Source organism: Phalaenopsis equestris, unplaced genomic scaffold (assembly GCF_001263595.1).
Source record: "Phalaenopsis equestris unplaced genomic scaffold, ASM126359v1 Scaffold000002, whole genome shotgun sequence".
NCBI classification, from domain to species: Eukaryota; Viridiplantae; Streptophyta; class Magnoliopsida; order Asparagales; family Orchidaceae; genus Phalaenopsis; species Phalaenopsis equestris.
The window spans coordinates 56,704,273-56,723,957 of record NW_018164444.1 but is presented as its reverse complement, the minus strand read 5'-3'; the positions used below and the strand labels follow the sequence as shown (position 1 = coordinate 56,723,957).

General features: G+C 34.6%; 1 protein-coding gene across 8 annotated transcripts in view; it reads right to left on the bottom strand.

The window, feature by feature from the left end:
• Positions 1–280: 280 nt before the first annotated feature.
• LOC110039515 overlaps positions 281–19,685 on the bottom strand; it is a 45,036-nt gene continuing 25,631 nt past the window's right edge. For 7 of the 8 annotated variants that reach the window (XM_020744607.1, XM_020744605.1, XM_020744612.1 and 4 more), the window contains 5 exons: positions 10,696–10,777; positions 9,821–10,566; positions 9,031–9,288; positions 8,651–8,707; positions 281–717 (listed from right to left, as the gene is read on the bottom strand). In XM_020744607.1, coding sequence (XP_020600266.1) covers positions 559–717; positions 8,651–8,707; positions 9,031–9,288; positions 9,821–10,566; positions 10,696–10,777 — 1,302 coding nt within the window. In that variant the 3' untranslated portion in view covers positions 281–558. The remainder of the gene's footprint in view (positions 718–8,650; positions 8,708–9,030; positions 9,289–9,820; positions 10,567–10,695; positions 10,778–19,685) is intronic. The other variant, XM_020744613.1, reaches the window with a different exon arrangement.

The following is a 19,685-nucleotide window of genomic DNA, read 5'->3' as shown; positions in this document are numbered from 1 at the left end:
CCCTACACGTACAGCAGCACAGATTTCCAGCACATATCAGAACAAATATAATAAGATTTACATACATACCACTCAATTCTTACGAATTTACATACCTCATATCAAAACATAAAATTTTACATGCATGTCATCTTACCGATTCATGAAAAGGTGCATCACTTTTTAAATTTTAAAATAATGACACTTATATGACATGAAAGACTCGAGTGACATGTTCTAAACATATTTTAGATGTTAGAGATGTAAATAAATAGGAATTGAATGGTATGTATGTAAAGCCCCTAATTATAAACTAAACCTCTCACAAAATCATAGCCAAAGTGATCAATTTGTTTCACATGAAACAGAGATGTTGTAGCCTTTGCCCTAAAAGGGTGTAAAATTGCACAAAATTTTGTGCAGTATAGGCCAAGGGATATGCACAAGTAAGACATAAAAAAAAAAAAAAAAAAAAAAAAAAAAAAAGAAAGAAAGCGAACTAGCTATTTACATTTTGCAGAACAACACAAGAAACAAAAAAGAAAAGAAATTGAATCCTCTCTTCGATGGGAAGAATCATCAGTACTTACTAACTGAACCGGGTGGAATGATGTTGGGCAGAGCTGTAATTCTCGGCTTTCGGCTTCTGGGATACGGGTAAATGATAGAGAGATCTCTCACTCGCTGCAGAATCGACTGCGGCACGGCAGCTGAAGCCTGTTTCTTTTGTGATTCAACCTTGAATTAAAAAAGTCAAAACCGTAAGTATAATTTTTAGGAAGATTTACATATCTATCAACTAAAATTTAATTTTTACATGCACACCACCTTGACTATAAAGGAAAAAGGTGTACTTCACTTTTTTTTGAAATTAAAATAGATATGATTATATGAAAGATTTGAGTGGTATAATTACAAAAAAACAAAATTAAGGTGTTAGATATGTAAATACATAAGAATTGAGTGGTATTTATGTAAATACCCCTGGTTATTATTACCAAAAACAAAAATACAATTATATAAACAAAGTACGGTCTAAGTTGAGAATTGAACCTTATTTAGGGTCCTACTGATAAAAAGGGAATATTGAAGAAGTATAGGAGTTTATTTATAAAATACTGTAATATCATGTTTAATCCCATGTTATGAATGTATAAAATAGGTTTTGAATATTTTTTTCTTTATAGTATCAGAGCAAAACCGTACCCGTCTCTGGTTCGGCGTACGCGTAAAGAGTCGAAGCTCCCATCTAGCGCAGAGGGGCGATCACGACGAACAGAGCCACCGATCAAAACAGCTAGCAATACAGATGCAACTACAACTAACTAAGATGATAACCACAGGATTAAGGCGTGAAAAATTGCGATGCAGTTAGAGCTAACTGGGATGGTAGCACATGAGACAGACGAGACTATAGCTAACTGTGATGACAACTACAAGATTACAACATGAAATACTCACGATACAGTCACTATTAGAGCTAATCATGGAGGCCACGTAGCGTTTGCGGCGTATAGATACAACAACAACAAGCCTTTATCCCACTAAGTGGGGCAGGCAACATGAATCCTTTTTCTCCATTGCATCCTATTGCGTGTCATTATCATTTAATTCAAATAGATTAAGATCATTTTTTATACAATATGCTCAAGTTTTTTTAGTACTACCTCTGTCTTTCTTAACATCAATCGAATCTAAAACATCTACTCTTCTAACCAAATGATCGGATGATCGACGTTTAATGTAACCAAATCATCTAAGAAACTCTCTAGTATTGTCCACCATTAGAGATACACCAACCCTATCACAGATATAGTCATTTTGCATTTTGTCTCTAAAAGTGTCTAGCCACTCAACCACCTATGTACTCTCATATCAGCAACACTTGACTTTGCTTTATGCTTCTCTTCTAAAGGCTAACTTTCTCCATCATAGAGCATTGCAGGTCTCAAAACCATCTTATAAAATTTTCCTTTCTGTTTAAACCGTACATCTCTATCACACATTAGGCCTGATGCATTACTTCAACCAACCAAGAATTGCACTAATAACATACCCATCTATATCCCCATCACTTTGAACAACAGACTTGAGATATCTAAAATGTCACACCTTTTAATTATTTAATCACATATAATTACAACTCTGCCACTAGAGATACTACTACTAAAATTATATTCAATGCATTCAATTTTAGTTCTACTCAAGCGAATGGCTTTAGACTCCAATGTAGACCTCCATAATTCATATTTTTCATGAACTCTTTCTTTAATCATATCCACAAGAAGGATATCATCAACGAAAAACATAGACCAAGGTACATCCTCCTATAAATGTCTAGTAAGAGTATTCATAACTAAAGCAAAAAGATATGGGCTTAAAGTGGATCCCTGGTATAATCCAACTAAAATAGGAAAATACTAGGTCAATCCTCCTGTCGAACGCAAGTAACAAAACTAATATACATATCCTTAATGACTTGAATATAAGTCATATCAACACATTTCTTCTTTAGAACTCTCCAAAGAACTTCTTTTGGAACCTTATCGTAAGTATTTTCTAAATCAATAAAGAACACATCTAGACCCCCCTATTCTCTTTGTACTTCTGCATCAAACCTCTCAACAAATGCATAGATTCCATAATAGACTTGCCCGACATAAATCCAACTTGATTATGAGAAATTTCTGTATCACGTCTTAACCTATCTTAACTAATGGGAAATCTCTCTCACAGTTTTAAAGTGTCACATCAACTTAATTCCTCTATAATTTGAAAACTCATGTGCATCCCCTCTCCTCTTAAAAATATGACCAAAATACTCTTCCTCCACTCCTCGGGCTTATTTTTAGTATTTAAAATAATATTAAAGAGTTTAGCAAGTCAAGAAACTATCCAACCTCCTAAATATTTACACACTTCAATTGAGATGTAATCAAGTCCTACTAATTTTCACCATTGGTTTTCTTTGAAACATCCTCAACTTTTTTTTTTACTAATATTATGATAAAAATAAAATATTTTATTACTATTAATGATATTAAGATCACTAAGGTGGATCTTATTTTCAAAAACTTCATTGAAAAGTTTATTAAAATAGTTTACCCACCTATGTTGAATATCTACTTCTAAGAAAAATATTTTTTGATTTTCATCTTTAATACACTTTATTTGAGTTAAATTTTTTTTATTTTCTCTTTGTTTTTCTCTTTGTTTGGTTAGTTTATAGATATACTTTTTACCCTTTTAGCATTTAATCTATTATAAACATCACTCAAAACAGAATTTTTAGCATCATAAATTGCTCTTTTAGACTTCCTACAGGCTACCGTATATTTTTCTCAATTATTCAAGTTTTTATATTTAAACAAATTTTTATAACACTTTATATATTTTCTATTTTCTTGCATATTATTATTCCACCACTAACTAATTTTATTTATATAAATTTTTCCTTTTGATTCACTAAGTATATCTTTAGTCACTTGTTTAATAGTATTTGTTACTTTATCCAACATAGAATTTGCTTCTTTATGAATATTTCTTGAAACATTAAAATTTACTCATAAAATTAATTTTATTTTCTTTTAGGTACCGCCATATAATTCTATGACAATGATTCTTAGTATTTTTTATCTTACAACTTTTAATCTTAAAATCAAAAACTAATAATCCAACCGATGTTGGGTACTTACATCGGTACTTAAATTTTCACTTGGAATGACCTTACAATTTTTACATTCTCGACGATATATTCTTCTCACAAGAAAATAATTAATTTGTGATTTATTAGTTTTACTTTTTAATAATAACATGTTTATCTCCTTTTTTAAATAAAGTATTAGCAATAGCAAAATCACACATTAAAAGAAAATCTAATATGGTTCTACCTTCTTCATTAATCACTCCAAAACCGTAGTCATCATGAATATTTCTAAAATCTTATACCACTCAGCCAAAATATCCATTTAAATCTCCTCCAATAAAATTTTTTTATTTAAAAGGTATCATTTATATAATTGTGTTTGGTCATTCCAAAATTTTTCTTTAGAACAAATATTTAAACCCACTTGAGAAGAATAATCACTTAAGACATTAAAAATCTCAGTATCAATAAAAAATTTAAGTGTTATAATTTATCTCAAATTTCATTAATTTTTACAATATTATCTTTCAAAATCTTATCTATAATTACTCCTACACAATTTCTAATACGGCTCCTACCTGAATAACAATATTTAAAACCCAAGCTATCAATCTCATTAGCCTTTTTTCTAATCCATTTAGTTTCTTGAATACATAAAATATTTATTTTTTTATGAATCGTAATATCAACTAATTTTTATTAATTTATATGTCAGAATATCTATATTTCAATATTTTATTATAATATTAGTTTCATAGACTAACTTCTTTACCTGCATCAGTCCATAATGTGAGAATCCTTGCTTATTTCACACTACATCTGGGAGTCGATGTAGCGGTCATTTCACACACTTTTCTGTATTCAAGTCATACAACGCGTCGCTTCCAAGTGACACCCTAGAATTTACATAAGGATTTAAAAGATTCATTTCATAATTTTTTGACAGATTTTATGCTAGCACACGACTACCCTCCAATTTTCATGTACGGGGCTTGGGACCCGACAATGGCAATGTTTTGTAGCGTATGGATATGAAGGATCAAATTCTCCTGTGATCTAGATTTGGATTCTTGTGACTGCAGATGTCGGGAGACGGAAATAGTGCGAGAGTTAAAGGATAAGAGCTTCTAATAAAGATAAATCCTGAGATTTTTAAAGTTTGGGTCGGGCTCATACAGGGAACTAGCATCTCGACAGAAGCCACTACCTCAACACGTACTTCGACATAGATGAAATTAGATCTCCCTCCTATGGATCTGAAACTTGATGGTCTAACTACATATATGAGTTGGTCATGTCAAATCGATGACACTTTAGTAGTGAAGAGACTAGAGGGATATATGATGGGGTCGAGTCAAATAGTGACTGTGTTGAGAGAGATGAGTGAAGGACTACATATATCTTTCTTTACACTTAGCCATTCAACTAGATGGTTCCATCAATTGCCTCATCAGTAAATAGCATTCGAAAGATAAGCAACATATGAGTGAACCTGAAAATCTGTGCTAGAGAAGAGAACCACATGAGGGTGTTCCAGATTCAGCATAAGATAGATTTAGGAGTACTCCATAAAGCTGGAGCGACTACTGGCAGAACTTGATCACTTCTCACCAATGTCGAGTTGTGGCGATCTGGAGTGCAAGAAAGAAAACATCCTTACATATATGAGAACTATGCAGTTTCTCACCCATCTGAACCCGATTTTTGATTAGAGGAGATATGTCTTCATAGCTCATGAAACTACCCTTCACTGGATGGGCCATTGCTGCGATGATACAAGAGGAGAGTCGCATGAAGCTACACTCTTAAGCCGATTGAACTTCCGAGTGCGCGATCAGCTTTGACTCATATCTTCTTCTCACAAGAAAGTGACGGGTCAGACACTTAGGATTGGAACGTAGCATAATGGATCTTGGTACTTGAATCAGGAGGGGGAAGAACTCAACTTTGACGTCCATAGTAAAGAATGCTGCACTAGGAGAATCTGGAAGGAATCTGGAAGGAATGTGGAAGATGTGTTACTGCTACATCACAAACACATGAGACACGCTTGTTTTAGTTTATTAAGTCGATTGTATCCTTCTTTATATGAAAAGACAAATAAACAAAAGCCAATTTGTGATGCTTATGAGTTTAGTAAACTTATTAGGAGCTTTTATATCAGTTATGGGAATAGAAGTTTTGGTGTTTTGGACTTGATGCATTTGAATGTTTAGGGGTCTTGTTCTAAAAGTTCCACACAAGAGTATCGATATTTTGTCACCTTTATTGATTGTTTTCTCATGTTACTTGGTAATATTTGATGAAAGATAAGTGTGATATATTTGCTGCTTTAAGTACTTTCACAAGACAATCCAGACCCAATATGATACAAGAGTGAAGTTATTGTTGTCTGAAAAAAGGACGGAGTATACCAATAAAGCATTTGGAGAATACTTGTCAGCCCGAGGGATACATCATCAAGCTACATGTCCATACACACCGACACAATGAAATGGAGAGAAAAAAATAGACACCTTCTAGAGATTGCCCAGAGCATGATGATCAAAATGAATGTCTCAAAGCACTTATGGGTGCAAGCAATTTTAACATCTGCCTAATTGATCAACAAGATGTCATTGGGGGTGTTAGATTGAAACTCTCCTTATCAGATAATGAAAATGAAAAATACCGGGATCCTCCCATTGAAGAAGTTTGGATGTGTATGTTTTGTGAAGCACAACAGACCATCAGTAAGGAAGCTGGAATCCCAAAGCTGTAAAATGTGTGTTCGTATGTTATTTTGCTACCCATAGGAGCATGTCTGCTGGAACCCGATTGCGAAGAGACTATTTATGAGCATAGACGCCATTCAAAAAATTTGAACCATACTACACCCATGAGATGACATCACCCTTCAGTGACTCGCCAGATATTGAAGATATGAGGCAAGGGGGTGAGTAGCAATGGTCATAGTGATAAACGTGGAAGTGATGTCATCTCTGGTGTGTGGCATGAATCAGTTGCGGAATCTAAAAATAAGAAAAGTAAACCCAGAGGTGATGAGATTCAAGTTGAAGGTGAGCTAGGGGTGTATACAAGTAAAAAATTAAAATGAGGGAACGGTGTCTGCAGTGCAACTTGTGTCGACTATTCCCTTGTCTCGATTTTCCTTGACCTTTGAGACACCTACACCATCCACCTCCGACTCAGAACTTCAAGGTGACATGATTCCTCCCTCAACACCTCCCCTCCGACTTTGAGGAGGACCTCTCACCGCAATGTTGGACATCCTCTTGGGTGGGAACATGATATTGCTAATTTTTTTTCATATTCTAACATATCAACTTTACATAAAGCATTCATTGCATCTTTGACACCGTCTGTATGTCCAAGAAGGATCCAAAGTGGAAAGCGGCTATACATGAAGAGCTTGGGGCTCTCGATAAAAATTGAACATGGGAGAAAATGCCCCTACCAGTGGGAAAAAGAAAGTTTGGTGCAAATGGATCATGATAATGAAACAAACTCCAAAAGGAAAGATAATAGTGGTACAAAGCACGATTGGGGTGAAAATGTACGATCAAACATATGACATTGACTATGATAAAATGTTTACAACTATAGCAAAAACGAGCAAAGTAAGGACATTGGGTTCTCTGACAATGAATGGTGGGTGGAGGTTACACCAACTTGATGTGAATAATGCATTTCTTTATGATGAGTTACTGGAGGTGATATATTTGGAGATACCGTGAGGATTCAATATAGTCCAAACAGTGGGCAACAAAATGTGTAAGCTTAGGAAGTCACATTATGGTTTGAAGCAGTCTCCTCGAGTCTGATTTGACAATTTTAAGAAGACTATGGTGGGAATGCGATATCAACAGATCAATGCAGACCATACGATATTCTTTCAACAATATAAAGATCACATCACTATACTTATTGTGTATGTTAATGACATCATTATCACAAGCAATAATGATGTATAAATTGCCTAAATAAAGGTAAGATTGGACAATGAATTAGAAGTGAAGGATCTTGGACAGCTCAGATACTTTCTTGGAATTAAAGTGACCCGTTGACTTGAGGGGATGGTTCTGTCCCAGAGAAAATATGTAATAAATCTCCTCATGGAAACAAGAATGTTGAGGTACAAACTTGCAGTCTCTCCAATCGACTAGAAGGCCAAACTGACTACAGAGACAGGAGAATCGGATGATCATAAGGTATCAGAGATTGGTGGGTCGTCCAATCTATCTGTGTCACACTCGACCCGACATCTTTTTTGCAGTGAACGTGGTGAGCCACTAAATGCATGATCCAAGAAAGAGACGTATAGATGCAGTGTATCAGATTATGAGGTGCATGAAGAGTGCACCAGGGACATGTAGACATTAAGGGCTTTTGCGACAATGGCTGAGCAAGTTGTGCAGATGACAGAATATCTACTTCAGGATATTACATGTTCGTAGGGGGGAACTTAGTCTCTTGGAAGAGTAAGAAACAGACTGTAATAGCGAGCTCAATAGTAGAGGTAGAGTATAGGCCATGGCCTTAAGAGTTGCCAAGATGATGTGGCTGAGAGTCTTGTTGGCGAGCTCAAGGTGGACCAAGGAACTCGAATGAAGTTGTGGTGTAACATAAAGTCAGCAATCAACATTGCCAACAACCCAACGCAACACGATAGAACCAAACATGTAGAGATTGATAGATTCTTCAAGGAAAAGCTGGATAACGGGCTAATAGAGCTAAGTCATGTAGCCACTGGGGAGCAAGGAGAGCAAGTGTTTGACTACCTCACCAAAGGACTTAGTTCATTCAATTTGTCTTGGTTATTTGGCAAGATGGGCTTAGTGGATGTCTTTTGCCCATCTTGAGAGGAAGTGTTGAGAATTGGACATAATTTAGGGTCCTATTGGTAAAAATGCAATATTAAAAAAGTCTAGGGGTTTATTTATAAAATATTGTAATACCCTATTTAAGCCCATGTTATGAATGTACAAAGCAGGTTTTGAATATTTCTTTCTTTAGTGTACTAACCAGATTCCTGTTTGTTGGACCTGCAACACTAGCCCTCAGAAGATTTCTCCATTTATCCTGCAAAATCCAAAGAACTTTCTTAATGAGAAAAAATTATTTAAAAAAAAACTACGAAGAGCTACATACATACCACTTAATTATTATGTACTTACATATCTAACACCTACACTTCAATTTTCACATGACACCTTACCTATACTTGAAAATGTGTATTTCACCCTTTAAAAGAGTATTTTTTTATGTGATATGAAAGATTTGGATAAATGGAAATAATAATGTTTAGGTGTTAGATATGTAAATATATAGGAATTGGGTGGTGTATGCAACTGCACCAAAAATTTATTATAGAAGCTATAGTTTCAGATACAGAAATGAGGGACCTTGAGGTCCACAGCAGTTCTATAAGCAGAGGTTGAGAAGAAGAGTCTCTTTATTTCAGTCCATCTGCCAACTCCATGTTGAGAAACTCCATCGACGAGTCTAACAACCTCAGAAAGTGTCCACTGCCTGTTATGCTTCCTTGGCTTATTGATTCTTGCGGGAGCTTTATCAGATCCATCGTATGGCTTTTCAGAGACTTGAACACAAGAAAATTTTGCAGATTCTGAAGGTGAAATGTATCCCTTCCTATCATTCTCCTGAATATAACTATGATCAGCAATGCAGCGATATATCACAAGTCGTGCTGAATTGGTAAAGATGAACACAAAAAATCCAAAAATCTAAGATAGAAGAACTACGGGGCTTTTTGGGATCACTTCTGATTTTAGTTTACATTTTTACTTTGTTTCTTTATATTTTAACTTGTACTAAAACATATTTAGCTATTTTTAAAAACACTTGAAATAATTTTTATATTTTTTTAGTATTCTTAAAAACAAGCAAATTTGTATTTTTTTTCAGAACCAAAAAAATTAAAAACAAGCAAAATCAGATCCTATGTAGTACCGATACTCCAAAAAAAAAATTTCCATAGTCAGGCTTCTCCAAGTTTGGGTAATCGTCTACCAACACATAATAGCAATTATAAGACAAAATTATCAGATAAAATAGCACCAAGGTGTGCAATAAACCAAGCAAGTATTATTTTGCTATAAACACCGAAAACAGAACTACCGGAAACTCAAAACTTAAAGAAATTACTAGGCATAAAAGAAAATAATGACTCACCAATTTTTTGCTGCTATTTCTTCGGCAACCCCTCAAAGAATGCGCCCTACCAGGATAGTCATGATAAAGTAGCTGCACTGCACCACTCCAGCAATTCTTCCTTTCCGTTCTTGCATAAATAAGCTTTTCTTCGGAGCAGATGATAGACATCTTAAATCTGTCATAGGAGCACCTGGGCTTGATTTCTGATGTTTCCTCAATGTATCGTCTGGTAGGCTTCCGTAATCTCTTGCTACTTATAACAGAAACATTTGTTGATCCTGAAACTTTATGAGCTCCTTGACTAACAGCAGCTTGGCCATCCTCATATGGAAGTTCATTCTTTGCCGGACCTGACACCAGAGCCCCAGAGTGTGGCATACTTACAAAAGAGCTAGCAGTCATTCCATTTTGAGGAACTAATATCATTTCGTCTTCATTTTCGCTGTAAAGAAATGCGCTCTCCATCAGGTCAGAGACGTTATCCAATGCAGTTAATTTCTGCTCGTCAAACAATAATTCATGATTGCGCCATTTTTGGGCTTCTAAAGGGGTATTTCGACAAAATGCAGTGTGTAAGGCATCTTGACTTCGAACTTTTGTAGAATCTGGAGCCGTTGTTTGGATCAACGAGGCAACGGTAAATGTTTTGGAAATGTAGTCTGGCTCAACCTCATCCACACCACTATCCATGCATTGGATCTGACCCGCATATTCCATATTTCCAAACGTTGCTTCACTGTTTGATTGATGATCCAGGGAATTTTCTGCAGAGAAAACCTTTAAATGTCCAAAATAGGAAACATAAACATAAACATACAAATATAGAAAATAAGGATGCACTAAAAAAAATTAAATTGCAATATATAATGCTCAGTGAACTGGAAAAAACATACCTAAAAGATAATCAGAACAGTCACATGAAAGATTGCAAGAAATATGAAGATTCTCATTTTCTTCACTTCCTTGGAACATGAACTACAGATATAAACAGTGTATCAACTGGTTAGTGGAGAAAGAAAATTCATTGTTTGTTGGTGAGCAGCTTTGTGTGTGCATATATGTGCAAATAAATATGTATTAAACATAATTTTATTTTGGCACATTTTTTAATCATGTAACATCTAATCGGAAAATCAAAGGCCATTCCCCTTAAACTTGATCATAAAAATTAGTATAACACCAAAGTTCAAGAACTTTAAAAACAAAAGAATCGAGCATACATTAAGAATACAAGTAATACTGTAAAGGATGGTCCAATTAGTGAAATAAATAATTGATTATCATAAGCATATATTGTGTGTTGGTATAAGTTGAAATGAGCATAAAGAAAAAAAGTTTTATAAAAATGGGAAATATATGGTGGAGAAGATGTATCTTTTTATTTCAAGTTCTTATGCTTTTCACACACAGAAGATATGTCTATTTATAGGCTACTTGGTCTCTAAACTCTTTTTTTTTTTTTAATCTATAAATCTTCAGACATTTTTCTTCTTGTCAAGTTCACAAAAAAATCTTGATTATCAGCTGTCCTAGCATACTCTAGACTACACGAAATGGGCAACACTTTCTAATACTACTAGTCACACATTTCAAAAACTTCGATTATGCCATGTAGTTGCTAAAATATTGCTCATGATGGTGCTTTGATAAGTATGTCTGCCAGCCATTCTTTCGTATTGCAGTGAAAGAGCTTAAATCCCTTTGTTTGCTTTTGCTTCTCTAATGAAGTCATTCATGATGCCTGTGTGTGTACTTCCGACTGTGAAATATGAGATTCTTTGTCATTACTATAGCCGGTTTGATGTCACAATAGATCTCCATAACTTCACCTTGCGACACTCCTGTACCTAGAAGTATTTGGTTTAGCCCAATAACTTGACATGTAATCATTGTTGCAGCTATATATATTTTTAACTGATGATTATACAACTGCTGTTTTTTGTAAATGCAAAAGAGGAAGCCAAGTGTGCATGCATAAAATCATTGGCTTTTCATGTAATCCAATGATCTTGTCCAGTCATTGTCAATATACCCAAGAGGCCATGAGTCGGACCTTTATTCATATTGTAGGTTTGGAGAACTTAGCAAAATACATTTATTGATATGAAATGTTGGCTTAAATACGCATTACTAGAATCCTAACTTAAGAAAGAAATAACACTCATATCTTTAAGAACACAACTAAAAACAAAAACTCCTATAAATAGTCAGAAATAAAAGAAAATACATAAATAGTAAATAACAGAAAATAAACATGAAATGACAAGAAATAAATAAAATTCTAATATAACTTCTAACACTCCCCCTCAAGTTGAAGCATAGATGCCAATCATGTTCAACTAGGACTTGAATTCATCAAAAGACAATGAAGATTCTTTGTGAGAATATCAGCCAGTTGACCAGCAAATGAGACAAACTGAATACAAATCTCCCCAAAATCAAGTTTTTCCTTGATAAAGTAATGGTCAATTTCCACATGTTTGGTACGATCATCTTAGGCTGGATGATACCGGAGTTAATCAACAACGACTAAAGCAAATTTTATAAAACAACTAGAAGTACAATCAAGACTCTAACAACGATGAAAACAAGATAATCAAAACAAGACTAGCAAGATAGAGCTATGGCCTAAGAAGAATATATGCAGACATCAACAGTGAGGTGGGTGCGACCCGTGACTGTAAGCATAAGGAGCGGCAGGCACGTCTGGCTGCTGGAAGACGAAGGGCAGAGGAGGATGCAACATTGGAGGGGGGAAGCAAGTGCGGGTGGCTGTCTGAAGGTGCCTTGAGTGGAACTGTAGGTGCTGGCAGGGCTGGGTCGATGACTTGTTGGGGAGGTGCAAGGAATAGTCAGCGACAACTAGAAGGCATTGGCGACAGCAAAATGGGTGTCGAGGCGGTTTGCAGGTTGCTGGAAGGTAGCTGAAGGAAACAACAATGTTGGTGGTTGCTCGGAAGAGGCTGAAGATAACTGGCGACCCGCTGAAGGGTGCAGAAAAAAGTCGACGACAAATTGACCAAGTGCTGGAAGTGCTTGGTGGGCTGCTGAAAGTTGGTCGAAGGAAGTAGCAATGCTAGCAACCGCCCAAAAGAGACTGAAGATGAAAGGCAGCGGGCACCTGAGGTGTTGGAAAGGGATCATCGACCTATTGGGAGTCGCTGGAGGGTCAGCAGCTTGCTAAGAGCTGTTGGAGGGTCAGCAGCTTGCTAAGATCGCCTGGAGGAGGGTCGACATCTTGTTGTGGCTGCTATGGTTCACTAGTGGTAGCAGGAAGGTGGGACAATGGCAGAGATAGTCACCATCTCTAACGAATTACAGCCGGAGCACCTTCTCATCATCGGATATAACCCTCGGAAGGGGAAAGCATCAAAGGCAAAACTCTAAACTCAAAAGACAATAAAAAACCCCCTAACCTAAGCAAACAACACATAAATAATGAGTATTAAAAAATAGAATAAGTAGTAGAATAAGAAAAAAATATTATAAACAAATAGGAAAATAGGAAAGACAGAAAATGAAGGAAAATAGAATATGTAGGAATCAGACAAATGAAGGGAAAGGGGAGGGCGGTAAGTCGCGTTCCATAGCTTGGGCGACCGATCCAGCCTCCCTGTTGAACCATTTGGTTCAGTCACCCAAGGAGCTTACGTCTGATAGCCCCACATCACTGGATTATGAGCAATATTAATGACGATTTTATTGTCACAAAAAAGCTGCAGAGGAACGGTGACTAGCATTCGTAACTCGCGATACATGATGCGCAACCAAAGAGCTTCACACATACCCAAAGACAAAGTGAAACCCAACTTCAGCACTACTACGGGCAACAACAGATAGTTTTTTTACTTTTTTAAGTGGCAAGTCCCGTACGAAGGAGTAATAACTAGAGATAAATCGTCGATCATGGACAAACCCATCCTAATCAGCATTTGTATAAACCACAACCAAGGGAGAGGTGTAATGAGTGAACAACAAACCCGAGTCTGGTGTGCCTTTTAGGTAGTGGAGGGTCAGATGGACGATGATGAGAAGTTGCTCGTAGGGTTCTTGAATAAACTGACTTATGAAAATAATGACGTGACAAATGTTGAGGCGTGTATGAGCAAGCTAAATGAGTTGACTCATGAGGCGTTGTCAGTGTGTTTTGTTAACCAAAACGACATTCAGAACTCCAAACAATTTCTCATTGGGATCCATCGGAACAGTTACTGGGTTGCAAAGAAGATTAGACTCGATCAATAAATCCATCACATATTTGCGCTAAGAAAGACAAATGCCTCAAGAGAACCAAGCTACTTTCATGCCTAAAAAATACCAAAGAGAACCCAAGTCTTCCAAGTCTTTCATCTCAAAAAACATGACGATGATGGCCTTGAGAGACTCTAAGGCTGATAGATCGTTACCCGTGAGCACAATATCGTCGACATATAAGATAAGAATGATTATACGGTCACCGGACGAATGGCAAAAAAACCAAGTATGATCAGATTGAGCCTCAAAGAAATCATGGCTCTCTACAACTTCGTAACATTGTCAAAGCAGGCCCGTGGGATCGTTTAAGTTCATAGAGGGAATTCCACAATCAACACACTTGTCCGCAAAAGAAGTTAAATCAAATCTTGATGAGAGAGACACATAAGCCTCCTTAGTAAGATTGTCATTAAGAAAAGCATTCCTGATGCCCAACTAAACAAAAGGCCAATCTAGATTCACGTCTAGGAATAACCTGACCTGAATGGTATTTAGTTTAGCAACCGAAGTTAGATTTGGTGTTAAAAATCCACCGATAACCCACCACTTTCTTTCCAGAAGGGAGATCAACCACATCTCAAGTATGGTTGTGTCGAAGGGCATTCATCTTGTCCATAACAACAACCTTCCAAGACGGGTCAACCAAAGCCGCCTCAATTGTGGATAGGAGACAACAATCCGCCAAGGATTTGGTAAATGCTTTGTAAGACAGAGATAGGTTGTGAAACGACACATATTTTATCATGTGATAAAGGGGTCGAAGAGTGCATGATCGTACATGCTGGCATAACTCAACAAGGAGATGAAAATATTCACTCGGATCAAGAGTGACCCCCGTAGGTAGAAACAGCGTCGTACTGGGTTCGTTGGTCGAAGCAGACTCCAGAACCTGTAGTGGGGCAACGAGCTCGACGGTAAGGGCATTGAGATGCATCTCAACAGAGGGTTTTGTAAAAGAGCATAGACACAGAGAGGTGGGTGTAGTGGGGTTGGCCGTCTGGTGGCGAATCCAGCGGTGCCAAAGGTGCACCGAAAATAGTGGTTGTAGGAGTAGGAGAAATGTTTACCGAAGTCGAAAAAAGAAACATTGTCCAAAAAATCAAGCTGCCCCACACTTAACGCAGTGTTAATGAAGAATGAGACATTTTCAAAAGAAGAGACGTCGGCACTAACATAAGTTTTACTGGTGGTAGGATCAACAAACCGATAACGATATAGTGGCAGAGGTGCTTCCACGGGCTTGCTTTGACAATGTTACGAAGTTTAATTATGATCGATACGAACATGAAATTTATTGTGCGCTTGAGTAGCTTCCAACTTATGAATTTTCTCGGACGAAGTGAGAGGCAAGGAGGCTTTCTCGAGCGAGCCAGAGGACTCCTGTGCGTGAGGTTGAATGAGGACGAGGCTTGAGCATGGTAATAAGTTTAGAATATTTTGCTTAATGAATTTTTTAATATAAAATGTTGATAATTACAAGATACTATTTTTTAAAAATTATGTTGCCATTAATGATAATGAAAAGTTTCATGATTAATATTAGTGAATTAAACTAAATGTTTAATTAAATGAAACGAGAAACTAGAAACTAATAATTAAAGCTAGGATTAGATTATTAAAGTTAATCAATGTGTGTGTGTGTGCGCGCTTGTGTGTGTATAAGTTATTTAATATTAAATATGATTATAGTCAAATTTTAATTTTATGTTGAGCAATAACATAAATAATAACAACCTAATATACTTAATAAAATAGATCTTAATTTAAAATAAATGAAAGTCCAATTGGTATTAAATAGTTAATAGTATTAGAATATTAATCATAATTAACTAAAAAAATCAAGAGACTATAAACTAAATTATGACAATATATTATGTTACCTATAAATATAAAACTAGTAATTATAAAAATTAATTTAATAAGAATTAAATAAAATAATGATATCAATAAATAATGAGAGGAAAATATTGATAAATAGATTAAATGAAATAAAATAATTACAACTTTAATATGAAATTAATAACATAAGTTAATCAAGATTTATTTTTAATTGAAATGATGAAAATTTAATGCTTAATTGATATAAAACTAATATAATAATTAAATAAAAAATTTATTATTTATAAGATATATATTGAATAATATAAAAATGTGAATGATATGAATTATATAGAGTGATTGTATGTGCATGCTGATTATAACAAATTTCATCTTCTTATGATATTAAGCAAGACGCTAAGATACCCATACACATAAATCAAAAAATGACATTGATATTGATGTGCCCTCGTTGATATAATTTCAATAGTACTCCTTTAATTGAAGTATTATATAAAAAATTATTGACATGAAAATGATACAATACGGTATCATATTATGAACCTTGATAAATAATTAGTATGTACCGATTTATAGTATTTGATTAGCATGCATATTGATTTATATTTTTGATATGTTACTATTATTTAAAAATTTGAGTATTCACCGAGTTATTGAGAGCTCACAAGAATTGAAACTAACGATTTCAAGTCAAATATTTGGGATAAAAACTAAAAGCAAGAAGAGTTGATAAAACCAAGTTAGAGAAAGATAATTATAACATAACTGCTTCACTAAAAGATTTATTTATTTTATTATTACCTCTTTCAATTTTTTTAGATAATAAGTTGTATTTGTTAGTGATAGAATTTGAATTTCACTATTCTATTACCTGTTCTGCGTTAAAAATTTCAAGCACCGGGTTGGGTCGTGGCAATCTAGTTGGTAGATTTTTTTTTTTTTTTTGATGTATGCAAAATCAATCCACTTAATATGTCAAATTATGCAACTAAAGCAAATGTTTCATTGCAATCAATGCTAAAATTTTCTCAATGTGCTTTTATTGCAAGACTTAGCCTGTGTTTTTGAATTGATCCATCAAAGTTTAGCTTTGTTTGGTACACCACTTAACAACTATTAACTTTCATCTTGTGGAGAATATACTCGCTCCAACGAAACCTTTTAAATCCTTTTTATTTTTCTTGCATGCTCTATCTTTATATTTTGTGTTTGGAAGCTTCTTCATAGTTCTATGGGTCTACGATCAAGTAACAACTCGGATATTTTTGATAAAAACACAACTCAGGGATATTTTTGATAAAAACTTGATTTATTGTCGCTTTGATTTTGAAGATGATTTGAGTGGTTCTCTTATTTTTTCTTAAGTAGGTAACTATTCTTCATTATCTACTTCTAGTTATTGCAATGGAGCAACTAAATTGATACTTTTTCATACAAGTTGATTAGTCTCCCAGCCGCAGGTAGCATCACCATCAACCTTTCTATCCTTGTTGATGATCAAATTCTCTCATTAAAAGTTACATACACAATAGCCTTTTGATTGAGATGCTTTGCTGGCAACATTTGTGCAAACTTCAATTGGTGGCTTATCTTGCGCAGCATTGGTTGGACATCTGTTCAACAAGCAAACTATCATGCTCATATCTTCTGCCAAAGAAGTTTCTGGAGTGCCTTTTTAAATTAGTATGGCACTTGCCATTTCCATTACAGTTCTACTCTTCCTTTTGAAAATTGTGATGCAACACTTTTTTGTGATACCACTATTCAATAACCTGAAATAAGTATGGAAAAAGAATTGAAAGTTTTGTAAAGATGGAAAATATATGATGGAGAACATAATATTTTTATTTCTAATTGTTTTGTGTTATTGTTATAAAGGGGGCATGCGTTTTCATAGGCTACTTAGTCTATGAGAACTTTGGATTATTAACTATTTTAGAATATTGCGGACTCTTAATAGAAATGGAAACTTTATGTGCACCCATGCACGTGCTTGCATGTAATGTCCATATCAAAGAAATGACCAAATGTTATCAAACATCTACAGGCACCGAAAGAATGAAGAGTTTGTCTATGAAGCACAAACACTTCAAAATATTTTTCATGACTTTGTTGGAAACAAGCTAAATACAAAAAAAATATAACCTGAAAAATGTCTAACAAGCTCAAAATTGTACCAGTCATTTCAAACCAAAGTCAAAGTTAAACATAAATGAAACGCAGCCCAACATAGGGAATACACATTCTATCTCACAATTAAGTGAAAATGTATTCAAATTAGAAGTTTCATCCAAAAAAATATGAAAAAGTAAAATCAAATTTGGTTGTTGAAAAACACAGAGAACACTAGAGATCATCTGCATGAAATTTCTCGCACGTATTCAGCTCTCCTTTTTTCATTAAGGGGTTATTTTTCAACTTCTAGGATGTAACCCAAGTAAGATTTAGGAAGTTATGTAAATCCAGATTTAATAAATTCTAAAAATTGTTTGGTATGATATAAGTTAAATCCAATTAAATATTGGTGAACTATATGGCAACTTCTATTGGATATAAATCTATTAATTCAGCTTATATTTTAATATTAATTATTGACAATTAAATTATTTCAAGTAATTTAATTTTGATTTGATTTTTAATTATTTTAAATTACACTAATCAATACATATTCAAAATTTCAACAAGAAAAATAATCATCAACCAATAAATTAATAATCATTGATTAATTTTAGTTTTTAATGAGAAGTTCATCACAACAATTACATTAACTAATTTTTTAACATTCATTAAATAATCATTAATTTTTTATTTATTAATCAAATTAAAATTGAATTAATTAAATTAACATTAGGTTATGATCATGTGTTAATTTACCATTAATTAATACTCAATTAAATTAAATAAAAATTAACTTAAAGTAAATTAAAAAAAACTCAAGTCATTAATTTCTTCAAAACCATTCTTTAATAAATAATAAAATTAATAAAAAAATTTTAAATTTTAAATTAATCAAATGAAAAAAAAAGTAGTAATTTAATTAACTTAATTGCTAAATAACAAACACAATTTAAATATCCACTACCATCCCCTCCCCCCTCCAGCCCAAAAAACCACTTGCTACCTTTCCCTCCTTCATGTCCTAAAACCTCTAACTTGCTATGTATGGGAAATCGTGTCTTTCTCGCCTTCAGCTCCTGCCCCAAAATTCCCCAAAATTCTCAATGAAAAGTAGTGGCGCGCCTCGTGATTGGTGCTTGGAGGAGAAGCGAGAAGTTTGTGACAGGCTTTTCGTTTGCAAGCGAAGCGAGTTCACGACAAGCATTACAGGCTACAAGATGGCCTAAGTACCTTACTCCCGCTTCACGTTAACTGAATCTTTTAAGGGTCTGTTTGACGCAACTGTTGATTATTTATAATCTGCTGATTATCAGAATAATCTGGTTTGCTGTTTGGGACAGCTTATTCACATTAGCTTATTGATGGTTAAATGACATTCCTGCCTCTGTCTGATAAAACTGTTTGGGGCAGAAACTGTTTGGGGCAGCTTATTCAGAATAGCTTATTGGTAGTACAAAAATATATAGTGCAGAAACATACAATCATCACAGATCAGTTCCAAAAGATAACATACAGTTTTCACACTCTCGTGAGTACCAGAAGAAATAAAAAAAGTACAAAAACAAGTATAACTACAATGTGAAATATTAAAATATTTAATTTGAAACTCTGGCTACGTCTGTCCTCATCTGAAGAAGTAGAAGCAAAATCATAATCCCAAAGTTCTCGGATA